Here is a 19,493-nt window from a genome sequence, read left to right on the forward strand (position 1 = left end):
TATTTTAGTAATGTGCTTCTGAAAAGAAAATAAAAAGCAGCACAGATTTTTCAAGAAACCATTTATCAATTAGAGGTTTTGAATGTAATTCTCATGTGATTCTGAAAAGATTCTTAGAAAAACTTATTTATAGAAGCTTGTGAAATGGACTTCCTTCATCTTTCCATCTGTTGAATGGAAAATTAAGTTCCTGCAAGCACAGTTTCTCTTCTTGTGTATGTGGCAAGGTATACATACTCTAAAAGGAAGAGTAATAATAGGGTTTATTTTGGATGTATTAAGGATAAAATGGGGTGGCCTCTCTAAGTCACAACTTAGAAATTAGCCTGCAGAAACATGCAGACTTACTACTAGCTGATAGTATTCTGTATACAATTAAAGTATTTAAGTTTGCAAGCTAGTCTTCAGAGTGCCTTCAATGAACATTATAATATATTACCTTTAAAAGAAGGAAAGATTTTTTCCAGTTTTTCCAGCTTTTGCTGTACTGGAATTTACTGAAATTATTTTCTATAAGAGGTGTCACTGCATTACTGTTTTTTAATAGTCATACCATCCCTTCAAAACATCGTTAATCCTTAGAGGATCTGGTGGTCTAATTGCTACAAAGCTAACCTTGCACACAGAAAAGAGAGTCACTGTGCACGGGAAAAAGACTTACAGTTATTAAATACAGTGTATGATACAGGAAAAGATGGATTAGTACAAATGATGCAGGAAAAGTAAAATATTTATGCTACACTGTGTAGGAGGAGAAACACTGTGAGCAAATTAAGTGGAGGAGTTCCCTTTGGGAAAGAAATTCAAACACTGTTTTATACCAGTTTTATAATATTATAGACACACTAATGGAATATATTCTGAGATCACAATAAAACAACATTTATCCTTCAGTAGTAATCAGAATCTCTTATGACAAGGAACATTAAGTAAAACTAGCAACCCTCTCCCCCTTTTCATTCCCATTCAAAGGTGACTGTACACATTTGTAGATGTGGAAAGCGGAAAATGCAAAAAGAGAGTGATTCACAGTATTTCATAGCCATTTGATGGGAGATGCAACAGTAGCATCCAAAAACACTAACTTTCACTGTCACAAGCTAATTGCTAAACAATCTTTGCATTCCTATGAACCACTCTACTGATAAGCTCAGCCAGGATTTGGAAGGAGTCTTTGCAGAAGCACTGCACTTGTCAAATCAGGTGTCCTCAGTCCTGAACACTTACGTTTTAATAACTGAGCGTGCAGTTTACTAGGAGAAGAGAACAGAAAGCATTAGTGATGAGATACAATTTACCCACACATGTTTTACAGACCTACATTTACTGTTTCTTACTATTAGTACTGTTTCTTACTATTAGTGGAAGATGCATACACTGCATATACAAGATTTCAGCCCTATTCTAGAGGCAGTGGGGAGCCACTTTTTCCTCCGGAGAGTCATTTCTCTTAACTGCTAAGTTGGCATCATGGATCAAATTCCTTGTCATTTTTTCGAGGAGATAAACAAAGCACTGAATACTTCCTAGCTTATACAATGGCCGTGGGCCCACCTTGAATGGACCACAAAGAAGCTCTTTACATCACTCTCTTTCTCCACACATAAGCATGAGAATGTAGGCTAGGCACCATTACTCATACCCCATTGTAATTAGGCAACAGCAAACCCTGCTGCCAGCAAAAAAAAAAAAAAGTGCGTGCTTGTTTGTGTGTTTCTGCTAAAAGTACTCACACAGCTTCAAAACTGACACAAAATCACATAAATTGTACTCCCACAAATCTTCTCACATTCCCCTTAACAGTGTAAAAATAACTTACTGATGATGCAGTTTTGAGAAGCAGAGATAAAGTCTAATTCAAATAATATGGCACCCAAGTTTGGTCTGCCATACACAAGGCATACGGTGCAGAAAACACACTATGCCAAAACTAAAAATTTTCACTCTGGCCCGTAACAATATATTAAAATGTGAGATAAAACAAATTAAAATTATTAGTTTGAGCACACGCTAAAAAAAACAATGACTATTTTAATGAAGATGCAAAAACAAGTGTTCCATAAATTTTATTTCTTTCCCATGGTGAAATTCTCTAGTGTACAATTATCATTTACTGAGCTTACTGTTGTTACCGAAAAAAAAGAGAAGTATTAAAGGGCCCAAATGAATCCCAAAGAGAATCATTTCCTGCGTTTAGAAAAGAAGCTGCAGAAGAATCAAATTTTATGTACAGCTTCCTTTTTCCTGAGTCTTCCTCTGGGGTGAGTTAGTTGTTTACTTGTAAGAGCAACACCTAACAAACATAGCATAAAATGTTCTCCCACAATCACTTGGGAGTGAAACAGGCCTTTCAAATGTTTTTTAAACAATCAGCTAGCATAAACAAGGAATCCTGACAGCCACCATGTGAGCATTATGTTTCCACTTATTTTGAAGATAGGTTTTGTCATAACAAATTCATTTTTATATCGAACCCAAGATAGGCAGATTGTGAATAGCCCTATACGGCTATAAAATACAGCAAAAAGCACACAGGGTCCTTAGGACTTTGCTCTGTCTGAATGCCAGGACAAAGGGCCAGTGGGTTTAGTAGGTCATGTACTTTGGTCTCTACTGTCCAAACAGAGGAGATCCTGCACTGGGTCTGAGGATGCTGTCCAGCCGTGGGTGTGGAGGAAGGACAGGAAGGGAGACAGATCATAGCACATGGCTGTGGCAAGACAGTGCCTCCTGACAGGGCTTCCTGCAGTTCAGCTTCTCTCCCAGTCCTATTTAACCATACACGCCAGATCCAGGTGGCAAACAGCTAATAGATTAGCATGCTATGGACCCAGGGCCAAGCAATAGGAGGCAGGTAACGGCACAGCACTGCTTCAGCAGTCCTGTCCCTGGGTGAGTGGGCAGCTGTATTTCCCCACCTTAGCCAGCTAGACCTGCTGCAAACTGATCAGGCACGTTTCTTGCAAAGGCTGCTGCTACAAGATGGATTAACCATACTCTTCCCACTCCTCTCTCCCAAGACAAAGCTAAATTAAAAGCCACGATCTAGCCTTAGCCTGAAGAATTTCATTTAAAGCCACACCATTCAGTTCTCCTCCTGGATGAGGATAAGTTAAATTAAGAATACCAGATGAAGAATCAACAAGCATGATGCTAAAACAGCCTTAACACAAAGTTTACATGGAGACCCAGTAAATGGCATGCCTACTCAAGTTCTATTCAAAGTCTGCTTCCCCCTTGGCCCTGTTTGGATGGCAATACCCCTGACTCCTCTGATCTCTGCTAAAGCATGGTATACAAGAGGCAGACAGACTTGCCAGGAAACTTGCTGGCAAAACATCTAGTAGATATTTTGAAAATTCCTCCCCTCAGACATGCCTCAACTGGAGAAACAAATTTTTCTCAAGAGGAAAAGTGTGCAATATGTAGTTCCAGCTAATCTTTCCAAGAGATATGAAAACAGTACCTAAAAGGGACTTACCACACCTTAGCTCCACTTGTTATCTGAAAAACCTCTTGTCTGCACATGATCACATCAGGAATAAAATCTACTAGAAAATCATGAAGCTGAATTTTGGGTTTGCCTACTGCTGAGATGGTATAGTTACCTCTAAAACCCTAACGTGCAGGCACGAGGACCAGTGCAAATAAAAATCAATGCAAACTCCACCTCATCTACTGCAACCACCTCTAATGCAAACTCATCTATTTCACTACTGTAGTTACACTGAATCCTGGCTACAGATGCTGAATCAGGGCTATTTCTGGGGTTGCTGAGGCCCCAGTCAGTTACAGCAAAGCAATCTGCGAAGCCGCAGCTGCAGCACTCACTTTCATACATGCAAACTACGAACAAGCCCTAGCTTTGAGAGGGTGTGAAAGAGTCCTGTTCTGTTTGGGTGTGACATCACAAAATAAAAGTCCTTCCTGTCTGAAAGAGAAGCATTTAGACTCTTCTGATTGATGCCTTCTCTATGCTGGAGGAGTAATTTCTCCTATGGGCCCTTCAAGAGTCTGACTGCACTGATAGCCTGACTTGGAGTTTAACACTAAACGGACTACTGTGAACAATGAACCTTCAGTGAGCTAACCAGGCTTTAATAATCTTTCAAGAACAGCTAGCAATAACTGAGCAGCATAATAGCAAGTTTCCCAAAACGGGGTCACCATGCTGGAAACAGGGGCTTGTGTGTGTGAGACACAATGATTACAGTATTTAATCAGCAGCTTCACCGTTCCAACTATTTTTGACCACAGTGTCTACTTTTAGACAATACACTGATAGCAATCAATGTGTTCATACTGTGTAGCAGTCAATAGGATATCTAAATTTAACGTACATAGTCCCAAAATTCTTGAGAAACCTTATTCTGCCAAAGTTTACTACATTTCCATGGCTTTGCAACTGTACAATACATGAGCCATCATTCTTTCCAACTGCTAGTGCTTGATGAGATATTCTGAAGTATGAGTGAATATCCATTTACTTTAATTTCTTATGATGTGAATTGCCTGTGGGAACCAGTTAGGAATAAAAAAAAAAATGTTATTATATAAATTATGTGCATATGCATATGTACTAATATATTAAAATAAAATAGTAAAATGAAGTTTAAATATAATTTATAAATATAAACGTATATAAAAAGGTAGCATAATATAAACTGTATTAGTAACATTGCTGTGTGCATCCCTACCATTTTATTCCACCTTTTACCACAGTTAACACTTACCAGTATGAAATCTTAATCAATAAATTTGTGCTGAAATTGTATTAAAATATTTTAGCACTAAAAAATACAAGGGCTAATTTAGCTTTTTGACTCACGCATGTACAAACCCACTGAAGCAGGGATAATAATGAACAGAATTGGGCCCTAAAAAGTTCTAATTTGACACTAATCAGTAATAAAAGGCAATGCAAACTTGTGCTAACCTGATTACACCCATATAGCAATACCTGCATAATGACTTCAGCTGCTTAGCAACGAAAGCACAAGAATAACAGATAAAATGGATTATAAGCTCTGATTAGTCCCAGATGAATGTAACACTGGCCAGTGAGTTAGGTTCATTTGCACTGTGTATTAGAAATGGCACTACTCTGAGCTATTATTACATAGGGCATTTACTTTTTTTCTTTTTTTACCAGAACACATAAGAGAAATAAAACTTGCTTTTACATTATCAAAGAGAGTTTTGGTCACATACTAAGATGATTCTTCTTAAATAAATTAAAAGTCATGACTAAAGAAAGATATGATGTCCTTCCTCTTGCTGTGCTACATTTTCTTATACAAATAAAATAAGGCACTTCCTTAAAGAATTTAACTCCTTTTACACCTTTTACAATGTTCCACTTTTCCATACTGATCCTCATGCACAATTGTAATATTGTACTACTGGACATCCAAACCCTCCTTGGAAACATTTAAATTCAAACCATGAGTAGAAGGACTGATTACTCTTGGTTTTTACAAAGGGAGATCTGAGGCAGAAAGAGGTTCAGTGATATGCCTAAATCACAAAGGAACATCATGGCAGCCAGAAGCTGATACAAAATCTCCTAAATTATAGTTTCATAAACAACAGCCTTCCAACAATACTCAAAGTGTGCTAGATGCAGTACAAAGGCACAGAAAGGAATGGTACCTGAGCCACAGTACGCACAGTCTAGGATAAACCAGTCGTAAATCAGCTAGGTACCGTGTAATAGCTAAGTGATCCACATGGTAGAAAAAATGTCAAAACAGCCAATTCCTACATCTCCTTCAATTCTTCCACCATCCTATGGCTAATCTTTACCTTATAGCACTGGAACATGGGAAAAAAAAATGAATGGTCATGCAGGTCAGCTCAGGAACTACGCACCATGAATACATATATTGCTTTTAACGTGCAGTCCTTGTGGGGAAAAAAAATCTGTTCTCATGGGTGCGATAACTCTATCTCTAGTAACCTGCCTGATTTTTTCTAACATTTACTCAAATAATTGTTTTCTCTAATAGAAATAGAAATGCTAAGGCTCCTTTAGAAGTTATGAGTGTCTTCAACATGGAGAGTGCTCTGTACTTGGTCATGTATGTGTACAAAGCAATTTTGCTGAAGGCAGTCATCTTTAAAGTATCGTACAGCACTATTCTCAAAATTTAACAAACTCCATGAAGTTGGATATGAAATAAATGGTAGATGTTAAAGCAGTAGGTCTCTATTCTTCTAAATTTTTAATGAATTATTCTAATAAACCACTCACTGTCTTATATACTTAAAAAAAACCCTTTCCTAAGGTATTTATTGGGATAATTTATTATAAATTCTAAGGTGTGTATATATATATATATCATAGGGTAGAGGTCTATAAAATTATAAGTACTATGAAGAAGGTTGATGGGGGGGGGTAGGAGGCATAAAGTGAAGCCCGGCATACCTTACCTACCTTTTGTATAATACAAACTTCTCATTAAAAAAGGCTAAGTTTCACGGTTCTGAAACTTCACATTTTCCCTGTTCAATATACACCCATCTTACTGAGCTATTTGAACAAGAGATGGAACTGAACTTTTACGTAAAGTTTTAAAATTTCTTAGTCCTTCAGTTGAAGGATCCATTTCTGAAAAGCACATGTCACACTCAGGAAAATTTTTAAATGTGCATAGCTTCGAGACTAACTGAGTGAAAGTATGTGCTTTTATTCAAACAGAAATATTTTGCTGAACTGAGGCCACACTAAGACTATAGTGCTAATCCTGGATTCAGTGAAATTATTCTTGTATTTAAAATAGTGATGTGCATAAAGTAGTTTTGAGCCCAGTATCTGTAATTTGCAGAATTTTCATCTGCACTATCAAGAAGCTGCATGAGACTGCTAAAAGTAAATTCAGAGATGTAGGGCCAAAACACATTAGTGTATGAAAGTATGCTGTTATTAGCCATTATTTGGCATGATTTCTGCATTCCAAGATAATTTTAAATAGGATCCCTCACTTGTCCTGATGATAATAATAATATAATTTAAAAAATGATACTAATGAAAAGTCTGCTTTATGAAAATAAAATAATACTGAACCATACTTACTGCACAAGCATATTAGGCAACTTTTCTGCAGTGTTTTCACTTTATTACTCAAGGAAAACAACATCATCAACATCATTAAGTCAAACTCACATTTCTATCTTCGTGCAAGAGGAACAAAGCAAGTAATCTCATTACATACGGAAAGTCAACCTATGAGTTCTTTGACAATGAATACAGAGCCAATCTTTACATTAAGTCAGGGTGTATATGACAAGTAAGTTCTACTTGAAATGTAAAATTCAATTCCAGCATGATCACTTCAGGGACTAGTTCTGCAAAATGCAGCCAGCCATGGCACTGCATACAATTGCAGCATAAGTAACCAGACACTACTGTCAAACACATTTTAAAGTCTAACGTACAATAGCCTTTGTCACAGTAAAGCTATTTTTTACTATGGACCATGTTTGTTCAAGCAAGGTTTTCTACCTGTTTTTCCACTGAACCTGAGCAAATAATTCAATGACTAATTTACTTGGTACGTTTTCATTTGTTGATAATATATATCATAAATAATATAGAACTTTAACAGATTTGTTTTTAAATATGTTCTGGAGGGTTTTTTTCTTTATCAGAGTTCTTTGTAAACTATTCATAGGCCATGCTCAAAAAACCCTCCAATTTTTCAACTGTGTTCTTTTAATTTGATTGGGCATCACAAGGGGTAGTTTTGTTTGCTTAATAAGGGTCTTTTGATGTTTATAACTCTATTTTAGACTATTTATTACTCTAACTACTAACATAAATTACCTATCAACTCATCTGAATTTAAGCAAAACCACAAACTACAAACTGCAACAGTGAAGAAGCTCAGTTTCTCTGGTCAAGAGATGGCCTCTCTGGGAAGAGGGAAGATGGTGTGAGAGGAACTCCTGAATGTCTTACTTTGAAAAACAGCTTTGGAAAGTAGGGAGGATCAGACAAAAAGCACGATATAAAAGAGGGGAGAAGAGATGAGAAATACAAAGGGAAAGAACTCCAGGAAACCAGAGAAATAGCAGAACCACCTTCTGGCATAATTCACTTTATGTAAAAGTAATCTTTACTGATGTTCTGCTACATGATTCATGTCAGGCTGGTGATATATTTATTTACATTTCAGGGCATGTGGTCTGCTTTAGTCCTGGAGATCCCTCTTTGTTCATAGAGTTTATCCCTCACCCCAAGTACTATCTTCCTACCACTTTCTTTGTTTTAAATAATATGTGCATTTACAATAATATCTTTTAAAATAGTATTTTAAAACATTTAAATTATATGTTCACATATATATTAAAATTAAATGAATGTGTGAATGAATGAAATGTACTTTAAAGACATAAGTTGGAGATGTAAGATTATTATATACCTTCATGAGCCATTTTTTGTGTCAACTTCAAAGCACATAAAAAGCTAATGCATTTCTATTTTGAAAACTGTAAAATCACATTAAATATTTGAATATTTGAACACACTATAATCTTCATCCTATTCATCATTTTCCTATGGCTTTCCCACTGCCGTATTTATCTTTTCTGACAACTCTGCTTAAAAATCTTCTAGTTCTAGTTTATTTTTTTTGTAATTCTATACATTTAATTATTGCGATTGCTCATTTGTGCCATACACATTTTGATTATACTGTGTGACTGGTTAGCAAAATATAGATATTTACATACACGTGTGTGCACTTGCACACACACACACTATTACTAACTCTTAATTTGGTGCAATAGCCCAAATTCATTATTCATTTAATCCGCCAAACTTCCACTTCAGTTAAATTGACTCAAACGTTCAAGTGTCATCTTTATCTGAAAAAAATAAACCCAAGAATTTGAATCTATACAAGGACTGTTAAGTGAAGGAAATGAACTTATTTTCAATTATTTTGTTTATATTGTGTGTATATACTATTTATTAATACAAAAAGTCTAAACTTATTCCCTACAGGTCAAAAACTGGTCACACTGAACTGAATGACATATTTATTTCAATAGGCTAAAGCTGAAACCATAGCAATTCGAAATAGTGAGCATTTTATCAGGCACTTCAAAGATAAAGGATGTTTCAATAAATTCAATAGTATAAAATTGGTATTCTATCTACAAGACAGATTCATATTGTGTATTTTTTGTTCATAAAGCTTTCTGGACAATCAGGTAAAATATCAGATAAAAAACTGTCAGCTCTGCTGAAAGACAAGAGAGAAAAAGGGGCTAAAAAGAAAAACAGAAATAGTTTGTGAACACAACTGGTCACAAGCACTTAGACTGGTGAGGTTCAGAAATCCCAGTCAGTCAGCTGCACCATCCAAACATTTGCTTATATTTAAGCAGCAAATCCAAAACGTGTGCTACAAAGAGGAATTCTGTATGAAAGACACCCAAGAAGAAACGTACCGTGGGAACAGGATCTTATTTTCAGCACTTTCTGCCTGCTGTTCAAGCACATGCAGAGCATTACCATTGTAAGAACTTATCCGAAAAGCAACATACCTTTTTCTTTTCTTTTTTGAACATTTTATACACTACACAGCACAAGAAAATTGACAAGATGGGTGTTCTGCCATAATATTATTTCTGACAGAATTAACAAGAACAGCATTTCTGTGATCAATGTAGAATCTTTACTCTGAATAATGGATGTTAACATTTGTGCCTAGTTCAGCAAATGATACACTCTATTAATATACACCAGAAACCCAGAAAACGGCACCTCAGTAGCTTTTTCTTATGTTTTGTTGTGTTTTTTTTAACTCATTTACCGCCATCTTCTGGCACTTACAAGGTAATAGTATTCATGCTATGTAACAACAGTCAGCACTCCTATTCAATCCTACTGAAATGCTGAAATGTCAGAAGCATCTCAGAATTGTTTTAGAAATACTGCTGCACTTTTTGTGTTGCTGTCCTTTATTCTGGAAATAGCTAATGCTGGTCCTTAGGTGCAGATCTGGAAAAAGTTCATGCAGCTTACCTTTGTCTGGAAGCAGCAGTAAAGTTGTGTTAGGTATGGATGTTTCCGTGCTAATGCCAGAATTCTCTTTTCTGTCATTGTACAATCTACATCATCATCTTGAAGAATAACATCTTTCTTCAAGACTTTCACTGCATACACTTCATCTTTACCTTTTAGCTCAGCTAACATGACCTAAAATAAACAGAAATTCTGTTCATATATGCATAATGTATCACAAATGCTGGGTTCCATATGCGTTTTAATACATTGGAAATATAAACAGATTTAAAAATAGCAGTGGAATGATAACTACATACGTGCCTGGATGAAACTGTATGTTCTATATAATTGAGTGATGTAATTTCAGAAGATACCTCTGGCAGTCGTTAGATTTGAGAAAAGCTGTATCTATTTTATCTGTTAGTTAAGAGTGCAGAGGATAATTTTTTTTATCCCTTTATTTAAATATCTTAATGAATGACTATTAATGAGATCTCAAAAAATAAAGTAAGTAAGTTGGTATAAACACTGATTTATTTCCCACCTTTATTTCCCATTTTTGGTAGGGAGACTTTGTGTGTGATGAACGTAATGATATACAATCACACGTACAATTCTGGCAGTTTTTAAGTTGTTGATTTTAACTGCTGTTATTATTTAAGGTTTAAGTCCTATACTCTGTTCCACCCTCATCAATTCCCTATCGTGGGAAGGTTTTTGGTGAATTACATCTTTGCAGCATACATGGTGTTTTCAGCATCTCTGTAAGCTTCTTCTGCTCGTCAGATCTGAGTGGAAATGTTGAGTTCTGCTTCCTCCAGCACTAAGCACACCCACCAAGGAAAAACAAACACACATAAATTGTTCTGTGAGGTAAGTAAATTTGAACTGGGTATTTTCTAGAGAGCAAATGAACTCCTAGGCTCCTTTTTCCTGCTTCACCACTACTATATATCTTGCTGAACAGTATGTATATTCTTCACTTCATTATCGATATCCTGAAACAGTGAAATATTGACATCTCATTTCAAAATGCTTGACCCTAGTTACTGTAGTGACCTAAAGTGCAGAAAATTCCAGCAATCAGCTTGCCGATATTCCTGATACTCACCATAAAGGCTGTTTTTACCCAGTGGGTAAAGAATGGAAGGAAACCACTAGGGTGGAAGCATTTTCTGAATAGCAGTATGAATATTTTCAAAGCAGAACAGTCAAAAATAACCTTCGCACCAGAAAGAAAATGCTACCCACCTTGCCAAAGCTGCCTTTCCCTAACACTTTGATGAAGTTGAACTCTTCAAGGCCTATTCGCTTCGTCTGGGCTTGTTTGAGCTCCCCATTTTCACCATTCTCCCCAGATTTATTAAGCTGGTTGTCTGCTGATGTCGTAGCTGTTGCCCTGTGCTCCTCTCCCCGATTGTCAAATGATAATGCTTTCCTAATGTTGTTTTCCAACTCTTTGATTTCTGTGGAAATGTGAGGAAAAGTATTCACTTTAACTAAACATTAGAAAACCAGTCTATGTTTGTCCCATATCAGTTTTGGGCGGCGACATCCATCTTGAATCTCCCTCCCATCTTTTCTAATCAGCATTCTTGAACGCTATGTAGTGCATTCTGTGGCTAAGAATACATATTTAACAAACCACTTCTCCACCTTACAGTAACCAGCCAAGAACCTGCTGTAACAGGAAGGGTGGCCTTTTAAAAAGATCCTAAGAGAATGACACATCCAAAACTTGAAAGATAAGTCGGAGTAGTGGCCAAATAGTTGTTTCAGGGATTTTTGTGTGTTCCTGCACCACAGAGCAGTACCTTGTTTTACACTGATAGCCCTGTCTTTCTGAAGCACTCACTCATCTTCCTGCTTAAGTATTTTATAGTTGTATCTTCAAAAGTTCAAAGGATAGTTGGGCGTCCCAGTCCTACTTGAAGTCAATGTGAATGGAGCATCTGACTGAACTCCAGTTCTTATCAGACGCCCACCAATAAAGTATTTGACCACTTACGAGCGCTGCTTCAAGCAGCAACTGTAGATCTGCTAAACAGTTCTGAAGCTCTCTGAAGGTTAAGCACAGTGAGTCCTAGTGGACCTCAGTGACTACCTGAAGCTCTTACATTGTGCTTTCTCCTTATGGCTGTGGAAGCAACGACTTTCCTGGCCAACTACAAAAGTGAAATTTAAATAGAATTTGGATAGCTTCATTGTTCTTATTTTAACCAAAACCTCAGATACTTCCAAAATACTATTTAACCAAAAACTTGTTTGTGAAACCAAAAGGCTGAAAACTTAAAATTAGTTCTGGGCTCAGAGATTTACAGTAAGTATTGTCATGGAGCTTTGGAAGTTTTTTCCCCCTCAAAATAAGGGTGAGAAATCTCTCAGCTGTAAATAATTTGCCAAGAATCTGACACAAAAGTATGTGCCTTCCTATCTCTTGACGTAAAGAAGATTTTTCATACACCATTGTATACACAGGATGGTACATAAAGATACCTCACACACTATCTGATTTTTAAAAACATAGAGCAGACTAGATTCTGAAAGTGCTGCTGACATATGCACTCTGTCAGTCAGGCTATTCAGTTCAATAAAATCAGGTCACATCATTGAGGGTTACAATATTTGTTTCTAAATGAATGCATGAAAAGAACGACTGACAAGAAACATGGTTTTATCTTCATAAAACCATCTCTGTATCTTCATATCTTCATCTTTATCTCTAAAGACCACACAGACATTCTACCACAGTCTAATCAGATGGAAGTTGTTATTTTCACAAACACTCAACAAGGAATTGCAAAAAGACAGTTTCATCTCAAAAACTTATTAACTATCCTTCAGATAAATAAAAGCTTGCTCAGGACCCGTGGTACTATCTAAAATGTTCCTACACTTACAAGAGAAAATATATTCTTCTTATGCAAAGGCATTTAGTGAGGCACAGGCTCATTCAGTAAAATTAGCAATATGTTAAGATGACTGTTTTATAATTTTCACTTTGAAAGCCATTTAATTTTACAGGTTTAAATGAAACAAGAAGCAGGCCTCTTTAAAAGATTTTTACATTTCATAACTTTCTTAGTAGATGCTCCATTTTTTGGTGGTAACTACTTGTTGATTTGGATCTACAAAGGCTGGAGCTGATTGCAATAGCAATTTTACTCCTCATAGTCAAGGATATTAAAACAATATGTATCAGTTAGGAAATAAGAAAAGTTATTCAACCTTGATCACATGGAGAAGTTGGTGCTGACTTCGACCTATCATCTTCCGTTGATGCGGTTCCAGGAACTTGTTGTTGAGTCTCTGCACCTGCAATCAGCTAAGAACAATTCCAAAAGGGGTACTCAGCAATGAGATCCTCCAGAACAGAGTGCCAAGAGGAAATTTAATTTAATAACATTAATTCATGAGTAGAAAGTACGGAGGAAACTCAAGATGTTCTAGCCTTGATGAATCTCCCTGGCTGGACCACAACCCATACAACATATGGCATCTCTTCAAACACAGACCAGACTATAAACAGAAAAAGAGCCAGAAATTCAGAAAAATGAAAGTTCTTAAGAAGAATTAAATGTAATAATCATACTCAGTGAGCAGGAAAGTTTTTGAATAGCCACCCTGAGCCTGTGTATAAATCTATCTGGTAAATACATTTAACTACATCAAATATCAACAAGCACTACAAACTCACTAATGAAATAAGAACATGGCAATTTGCTTTCTCAGGAGTCACAGTTCAATTTATTTATTTCTGAGTTTTCTATGTTTCTGTATCATTTTCAAGGAGTGTACAGGGGGGCCAAGAGTGCAATAACCAGGAAAATGAGGCTACAGCAGAACAGAGAGACAATATTTTATGAAAGTATGGTAAAATTTCTCTATTTCTGTAAGTGAGAGCAATGGTTCTGTTGTCACAACCATGCAAACACAGATAGAAAGTGTGGTCAAATTCTCATCCAGGATACACATTATGAAAACAGAATAGTTCCATCAAATTTGGATGTACACAAGGTGACCTATACTTCCTGCTCCAAGAACAACAGCCTAGTTCTTCCTATAACAGTGACGATAACTCTGGATCCAATTAACTCTGGAACCACCAGCTGACAAACAGTTCCTCTTTATGAGAGTCAGCATACTGGTCATTTATCAGCATTTATGAACATTATCGTGAAGTAGTGTAGTGTTTCAACCAATCAGTTTTTCCACACCAATTCTGAGACAGATAGTCATTTATGTTTTCACGAATGGTTGTGTCGGACCTTGTCTTTCTGTCAAATCTTCCTCCTCATTTAAAGAGAGTAAATCTTTCCAGGCTATATAGCCTCCAGGTTTGCAAAACTCTACTACATCAAAATAAATTTCACAATGAAATTCAGAATAGATGATCTGCATGTATAAATCAAGAACCAAAATCTCAGTCCTGCATTGATCTAAAAAAAAAATTTTTGTGCAAGTCAAGTGAGCGGGATTCCACCCTAACTATTAAAGTTAAAATGAAGACAGGCTTATCTCACTTTTTATGCGACACTAAATAGTTAAATTACCTTTTTCCGTCTCTGCCCACTATTAGTAATCTTATCTGGAGTGACTCCAAGATCTGCAAGAACTTTAGCTATGCCTCTAGCATCCACTCCGCAGTTTGGTGCCACATTTGTTTCACAGCGTCGATGTACATTCATCTTGCAAACTGCAGCGAAATGTGTCAGGAAAAAAAAATCTTAAGTAAATGAAATATTACCTTAGCATGCATTTTGTCTCACTTAGATCAGACCTTATTGGATCTAACAATATCTTTTTCAAACACAATGCAATTTCAGTAGAAAAATATTTAGCTGGATTTACAATGGCACTTGGAATGGAAATATAAAATGATTAACCTGGTTATCATTCTTCTGCTACGAGCATCCAGAACAGTGGCTTCAGACAGTCCCCAAAACAGACATGGGAACAAAAGAAAACACTTAATGATTCTATAAATCTTAAATAGAGTTCGAACTACAAAAAACCTTCAGAGCTTAGATTTTATAACCATTCACTGCTCTCACTCTGTCAGAGCAACGTAAGTCCTTCATATTATTAATGCCTCTTACTCTATTTTACTCAAGAAGATTAACTCCTGCTATAGTCAGGCATAAAATCAAGAGTGTTTTATTAGAAGTCTATAGCACTATCAAACTGCCTCTGTCTTTAGATCACAATCCATTTACTACGGTCTTCCTCTTAAATACCTTCACTAGCATATTAGTAAGGGGAAAAAAGTTACATTGCTTCCCGGTGTGGGGGAGAACACATCTGATCCATTACAAATAACAGAGAATGATTTTGTCAGGAGTCAGGGAACACCTTTTATCTTAGACTTCACTGCCCTCTTGTGGAACAAGGCATAAAGAAAGCAAAACTCCCAAGTGTAATAAAGTACTATATTAACACTCAGTCGGTCAAATTTCTCACTTCATTACTTTCATTAGACAAAAAAAATCAAAAAAGGTATGTATTTCTAAAGCTATATTTTTATTATATTGTTAGCCAACAAAGTTTTCAACAGAGTTTTAACGAGATTAAAAACAGCTGTGCGCATAGGCATTATTTATGAGGTAACCATAAGCACTTCAGAAAGCAGGTGCCTTTGATTTTCAAGTGCCTTTCTGCTCACCAGAATAACAAGAAGAAATTGCTATGCATCGTATTTTCAAGGCAAGTGTATCTGGTGACCAAAGCTTAGTGGCAAGTCAAATATTTGACTTGAGACCCGTAATAGCAGACATACAGGAACTGAACTGCTTGAAATAAAGAAAGCAGGAAAATTTTGTATACTCCAACTCCATGCAAATGTTTTGTAAAAAGAAGTACAGGAATAAGCAGTGAAAAAATACAGGAATAATTGCCTGGAATACGCTTCTCATGATGCTATGCATCTGGAGATGCTATGCATCTGGTGATGCTATTGCACTGGACATGCAAGTACATCTCTGAAGAAGGGAGCACTGTTCGACAATTGTTAAGAGAGAAAACAAAGCACAGGGAAAATTACATTTCCAGCTCAGATGAGTTCTAGATTTCATGCAGACCATGCCATATTTTGTAGGCACAAATTTTATGACCATATAGAAAGCAACATAGGCTCTCTGAACTAGTGTTTGTATGCATCTCCTATACTGTATATTCATACACGAGATAAACATTATTTCCAACAGTTAACAGAAAATGAGCCAGTATGGTACTTGAGAGAGAATATGACAACAAACTAATGTATTCACAGATTAAGCAGAGAGATACTATAGCTTTGATTAAAAATTAAAGAGCAAAAGAATCGGGTTTAATTGAAAAATCTTCTCTGAACATAGCTCCACTATAATTAAGATAGCTTTTGAATAAAATCTTTAATAATAGTGAAGTAACAGTATTTAGAGTCTGACATTATATCACTGAGCACTAGCTGGAACCACAGGGGAAGGCTTAAACTCCAGAATGCTCTTTATCATGTATCACTTTGTCATGAGACAATCTTCTTTCCCTTGCTGGTCAGCAATTTGTGACTTGAAACATTAGGTCACAAATAATTCACATATAATTATGTCTTATATCGAATAACTGCAAAAGATAAATTTTATTAATAGATTACAGGGTTTTCCACATACACAACTCAGTGTTTCTGCCCCTTAGAAGAGCACATAATGTCTTTTTTATATTTATGAATATGAACCTACCCATTCATAAAGGTGCCATAATATGAAAATGTTTATAATTCCATTAGGTACTACTTCCTAAGGATCTGACATAATCTTCAGGACATCATTTGCATAAATGCACTAATTACAGCAATTTACTCATTATTTTAAAAACATTACATTTCTTTGCAAGTGTATGTACTGTTTTCTCCTCATTTTAGAATATATATCTCTGCTTCAAACAAGGAAATATGTATCCAACTGTTTCTATTAGTTTCCTTCAGAAACTTCATAAGCAGTCCAGTATATATAATCCATGAGCTACAGAACGTGATGAATCCTTTCCTTTCTGAACAGAGGGGCTAGGCAGATTATCACAAAGCATGATTTAGCTAGATATAAAAAAACCTCATGTTCTGGGTATGGTGCAACATTTGTTCTGCCTAGCCTTCAATACATACAGTCATTTTTGAAGATGATAAAGGAAAAAAGCAGTGTAAAGTGGTACTGCATAAGCCATCCTACCAGAATAACAATTTCAAAAGTTTAACAACCACCACTACAACCCTGAGAACACTGAAGGCATATGAGCTGATGGGATGTAAATTGTCATGCTCCTAATTTTATGTCAACTTCTAATTTCCTATGTGGCAATAAACCTACACAGCTGCCAGTGCAGAATTTGTTTCTGCACCTTTGTTGTCTACATCCACCATTGGCTTGTATCGCATCTTACCACCATGGCAACACCCACAACATTCTGCTGTTTGCTTTCTATTAATTTCTGTACATCCTAGAAAGGACAGAATGATTTTATGGGAGTAACATAATTTTTGATTACAATAGGGAAGGTCTTTCCAAGTCTACTGCACTCACACAGAAACAAAGAAAAGCTCTGAAGTGGTAATCCTTACCTTTACATTGTAAACCTTGTCTCAAAAGACCCCAGAGCAATGAACCACAGTGGTCACAGAAGGTGGGCACTTTGTAATTGTGAATGCTGAACTTGTGAGGCATGTTGACGCTAAAACGCTGGGATCCCACTTGCTGAAAAAGGAAAACACAGCATATTTCATTCTAATTAATCTCTTTATAATCAGTGTACGCTGAGGCCCTGTTATGTTTTGAAACCCCACAGAATTCAGACAAGATGAAATAAGTCTGTGCTCAAATGATGATATTTTTATTGCATATGCTCCAGCCCCAGAGTTCTCACTGTTTTATTTGGGGAAAAGAAGGGGAAGGGCTGCTGTTGTCCAACAGATAAAGACTAAAGTCTGCTTCCTAGTACTTCTGGGAAAAACAAATACATAGCTATCAGGAAAGATCTGTTAATGTGGAAGGCAAGGAAGTCACTCCCAATTGTTTTAAGAGCAGGAGGCAGAGCTAATACAGGACTAAAAAAGAGAAATATATCACAACCCATTACTTTTTCATATCCCACTGTTCTTTAGGCTATGACAATGATAAAAAGAAATCATTACATTCAGGGACTCCAAGGTATGATTACTTACTAATTAAAGGATGTCATTCATAAGTTTTTACAGTGGCCACTGTATAGCAAGAGATTTATTTCAATGTTTTTCCTTCCCTTTCCTATTACCGCTGGCTTCCCTCCAGTGATCTAGTACCCCTTCTAAACAATGAGAGCATTGTATCAGCAAACCATACAAGCTTCCACCAGCCTGGAGCCTGGGAATATAAATATGTGCAAGATTTTATATCTTCCTGTGGGCACTGGGTACTACTCAAAAACAGGACTAGCCAGATACAGTCCTGTATCACAATTCTGTGCGAGAGATCAACTTTCAGACTTAAAATACAGTATTTCTTGGTTGTAAACCAGATACTCAAAAGTGCTTCCAGTATGAAAAATGGTAGTGAATTGCATGGGAAGAATGGGATCTGTTAAATGTCTAGACGAATTCATACCAAAGTTGTAATAGTGGCTCTACACACAGCTCTAACCGCTTACTATGCTTTTTCAGATCTATAAACATAGGATTTTAAAAAAAGAAACACAGAAATGTACTTTTTTTGCACTTTTTTCCTGTACCTTTCCTTTTTACCTTAGCTAATCCTATAGTGAAAGATAGTGAAAGATAGTACGGCCTTGTTATTGCACAAAACAGAACAGGATGGTGAGGATAGTGAGCTCTGATTAGCTTTTCCATTAAAACAAAAACAAACAAACAAACAACGTCTCTATAAGATAGGGCATTCACTGGCTACAGCTGAGGGCTACAGTTGTAAACCCCCCCCCAATCCTCTCCTATCAACCCAGCTATACAAAAATACTTAAGACATTAAAGCTGAGCAGTTTGAAGAAGCTCAATGTGACTTGTTGCATTACTCCCTGGTGTCCCGCTGTCTAGAGAAATTAGCATGCTTTTACTAAGCAAGCCTAAAAGGCCATCTTAGCTGAGACAGACCTTTAACCAAAGTGAACGGATTGCTTTGTTTTCTGTTCTGATGCAAAATATCTGTCCTTTGCAGATGTATTTATCTCCCTGAGAGTACTGTTCCAAAGGCAGCTCATTTAGTTTTCAGGCGATATCCTCATTTATTTAAATGCAAAATATCATAAAGCCTACATTGAGTTAATTCCCTTCATGTACAAAAGCTTACTAAAGATAGAAAGCAATTATGCTGAAAAACCTGTTAGCTATGCAGTACCTTGTGTTATCACTACTGTCTTGTTATATAATAGCCATGGGTCTTCTTCAATGCACATATGGCTTTTGTTCTACATTTTGACAGTTTGGATGCAGTCTTTGTTGAGGTGAGCTTTGGTGAATGAT

General features: G+C 36.4%; 1 protein-coding gene across 1 annotated transcript in view; it reads right to left on the bottom strand.

Moving 5' to 3' along the window:
* PRKCE (protein kinase C epsilon) overlaps window positions 1-19,493 on the bottom strand; it is a 300,001-nt gene that overhangs the window by 92,605 nt on the left and 187,903 nt on the right. The window contains exons 6-10 of the mRNA XM_026121196.2: window positions 17,607-17,739; window positions 14,569-14,711; window positions 13,244-13,340; window positions 11,267-11,481; window positions 10,034-10,207 (exon numbers count right to left, since the gene is read on the bottom strand). Of these exons, the coding sequence (XP_025976981.1) occupies window positions 10,034-10,207; window positions 11,267-11,481; window positions 13,244-13,340; window positions 14,569-14,711; window positions 17,607-17,739 (762 nt within the window). The remainder of the gene's footprint in view (window positions 1-10,033; window positions 10,208-11,266; window positions 11,482-13,243; window positions 13,341-14,568; window positions 14,712-17,606; window positions 17,740-19,493) is intronic.

This window comes from Dromaius novaehollandiae, chromosome 3 (assembly GCF_036370855.1).
Source record: "Dromaius novaehollandiae isolate bDroNov1 chromosome 3, bDroNov1.hap1, whole genome shotgun sequence".
In the NCBI taxonomy this organism is placed as follows: domain Eukaryota; kingdom Metazoa; phylum Chordata; class Aves; order Casuariiformes; family Dromaiidae; genus Dromaius; species Dromaius novaehollandiae.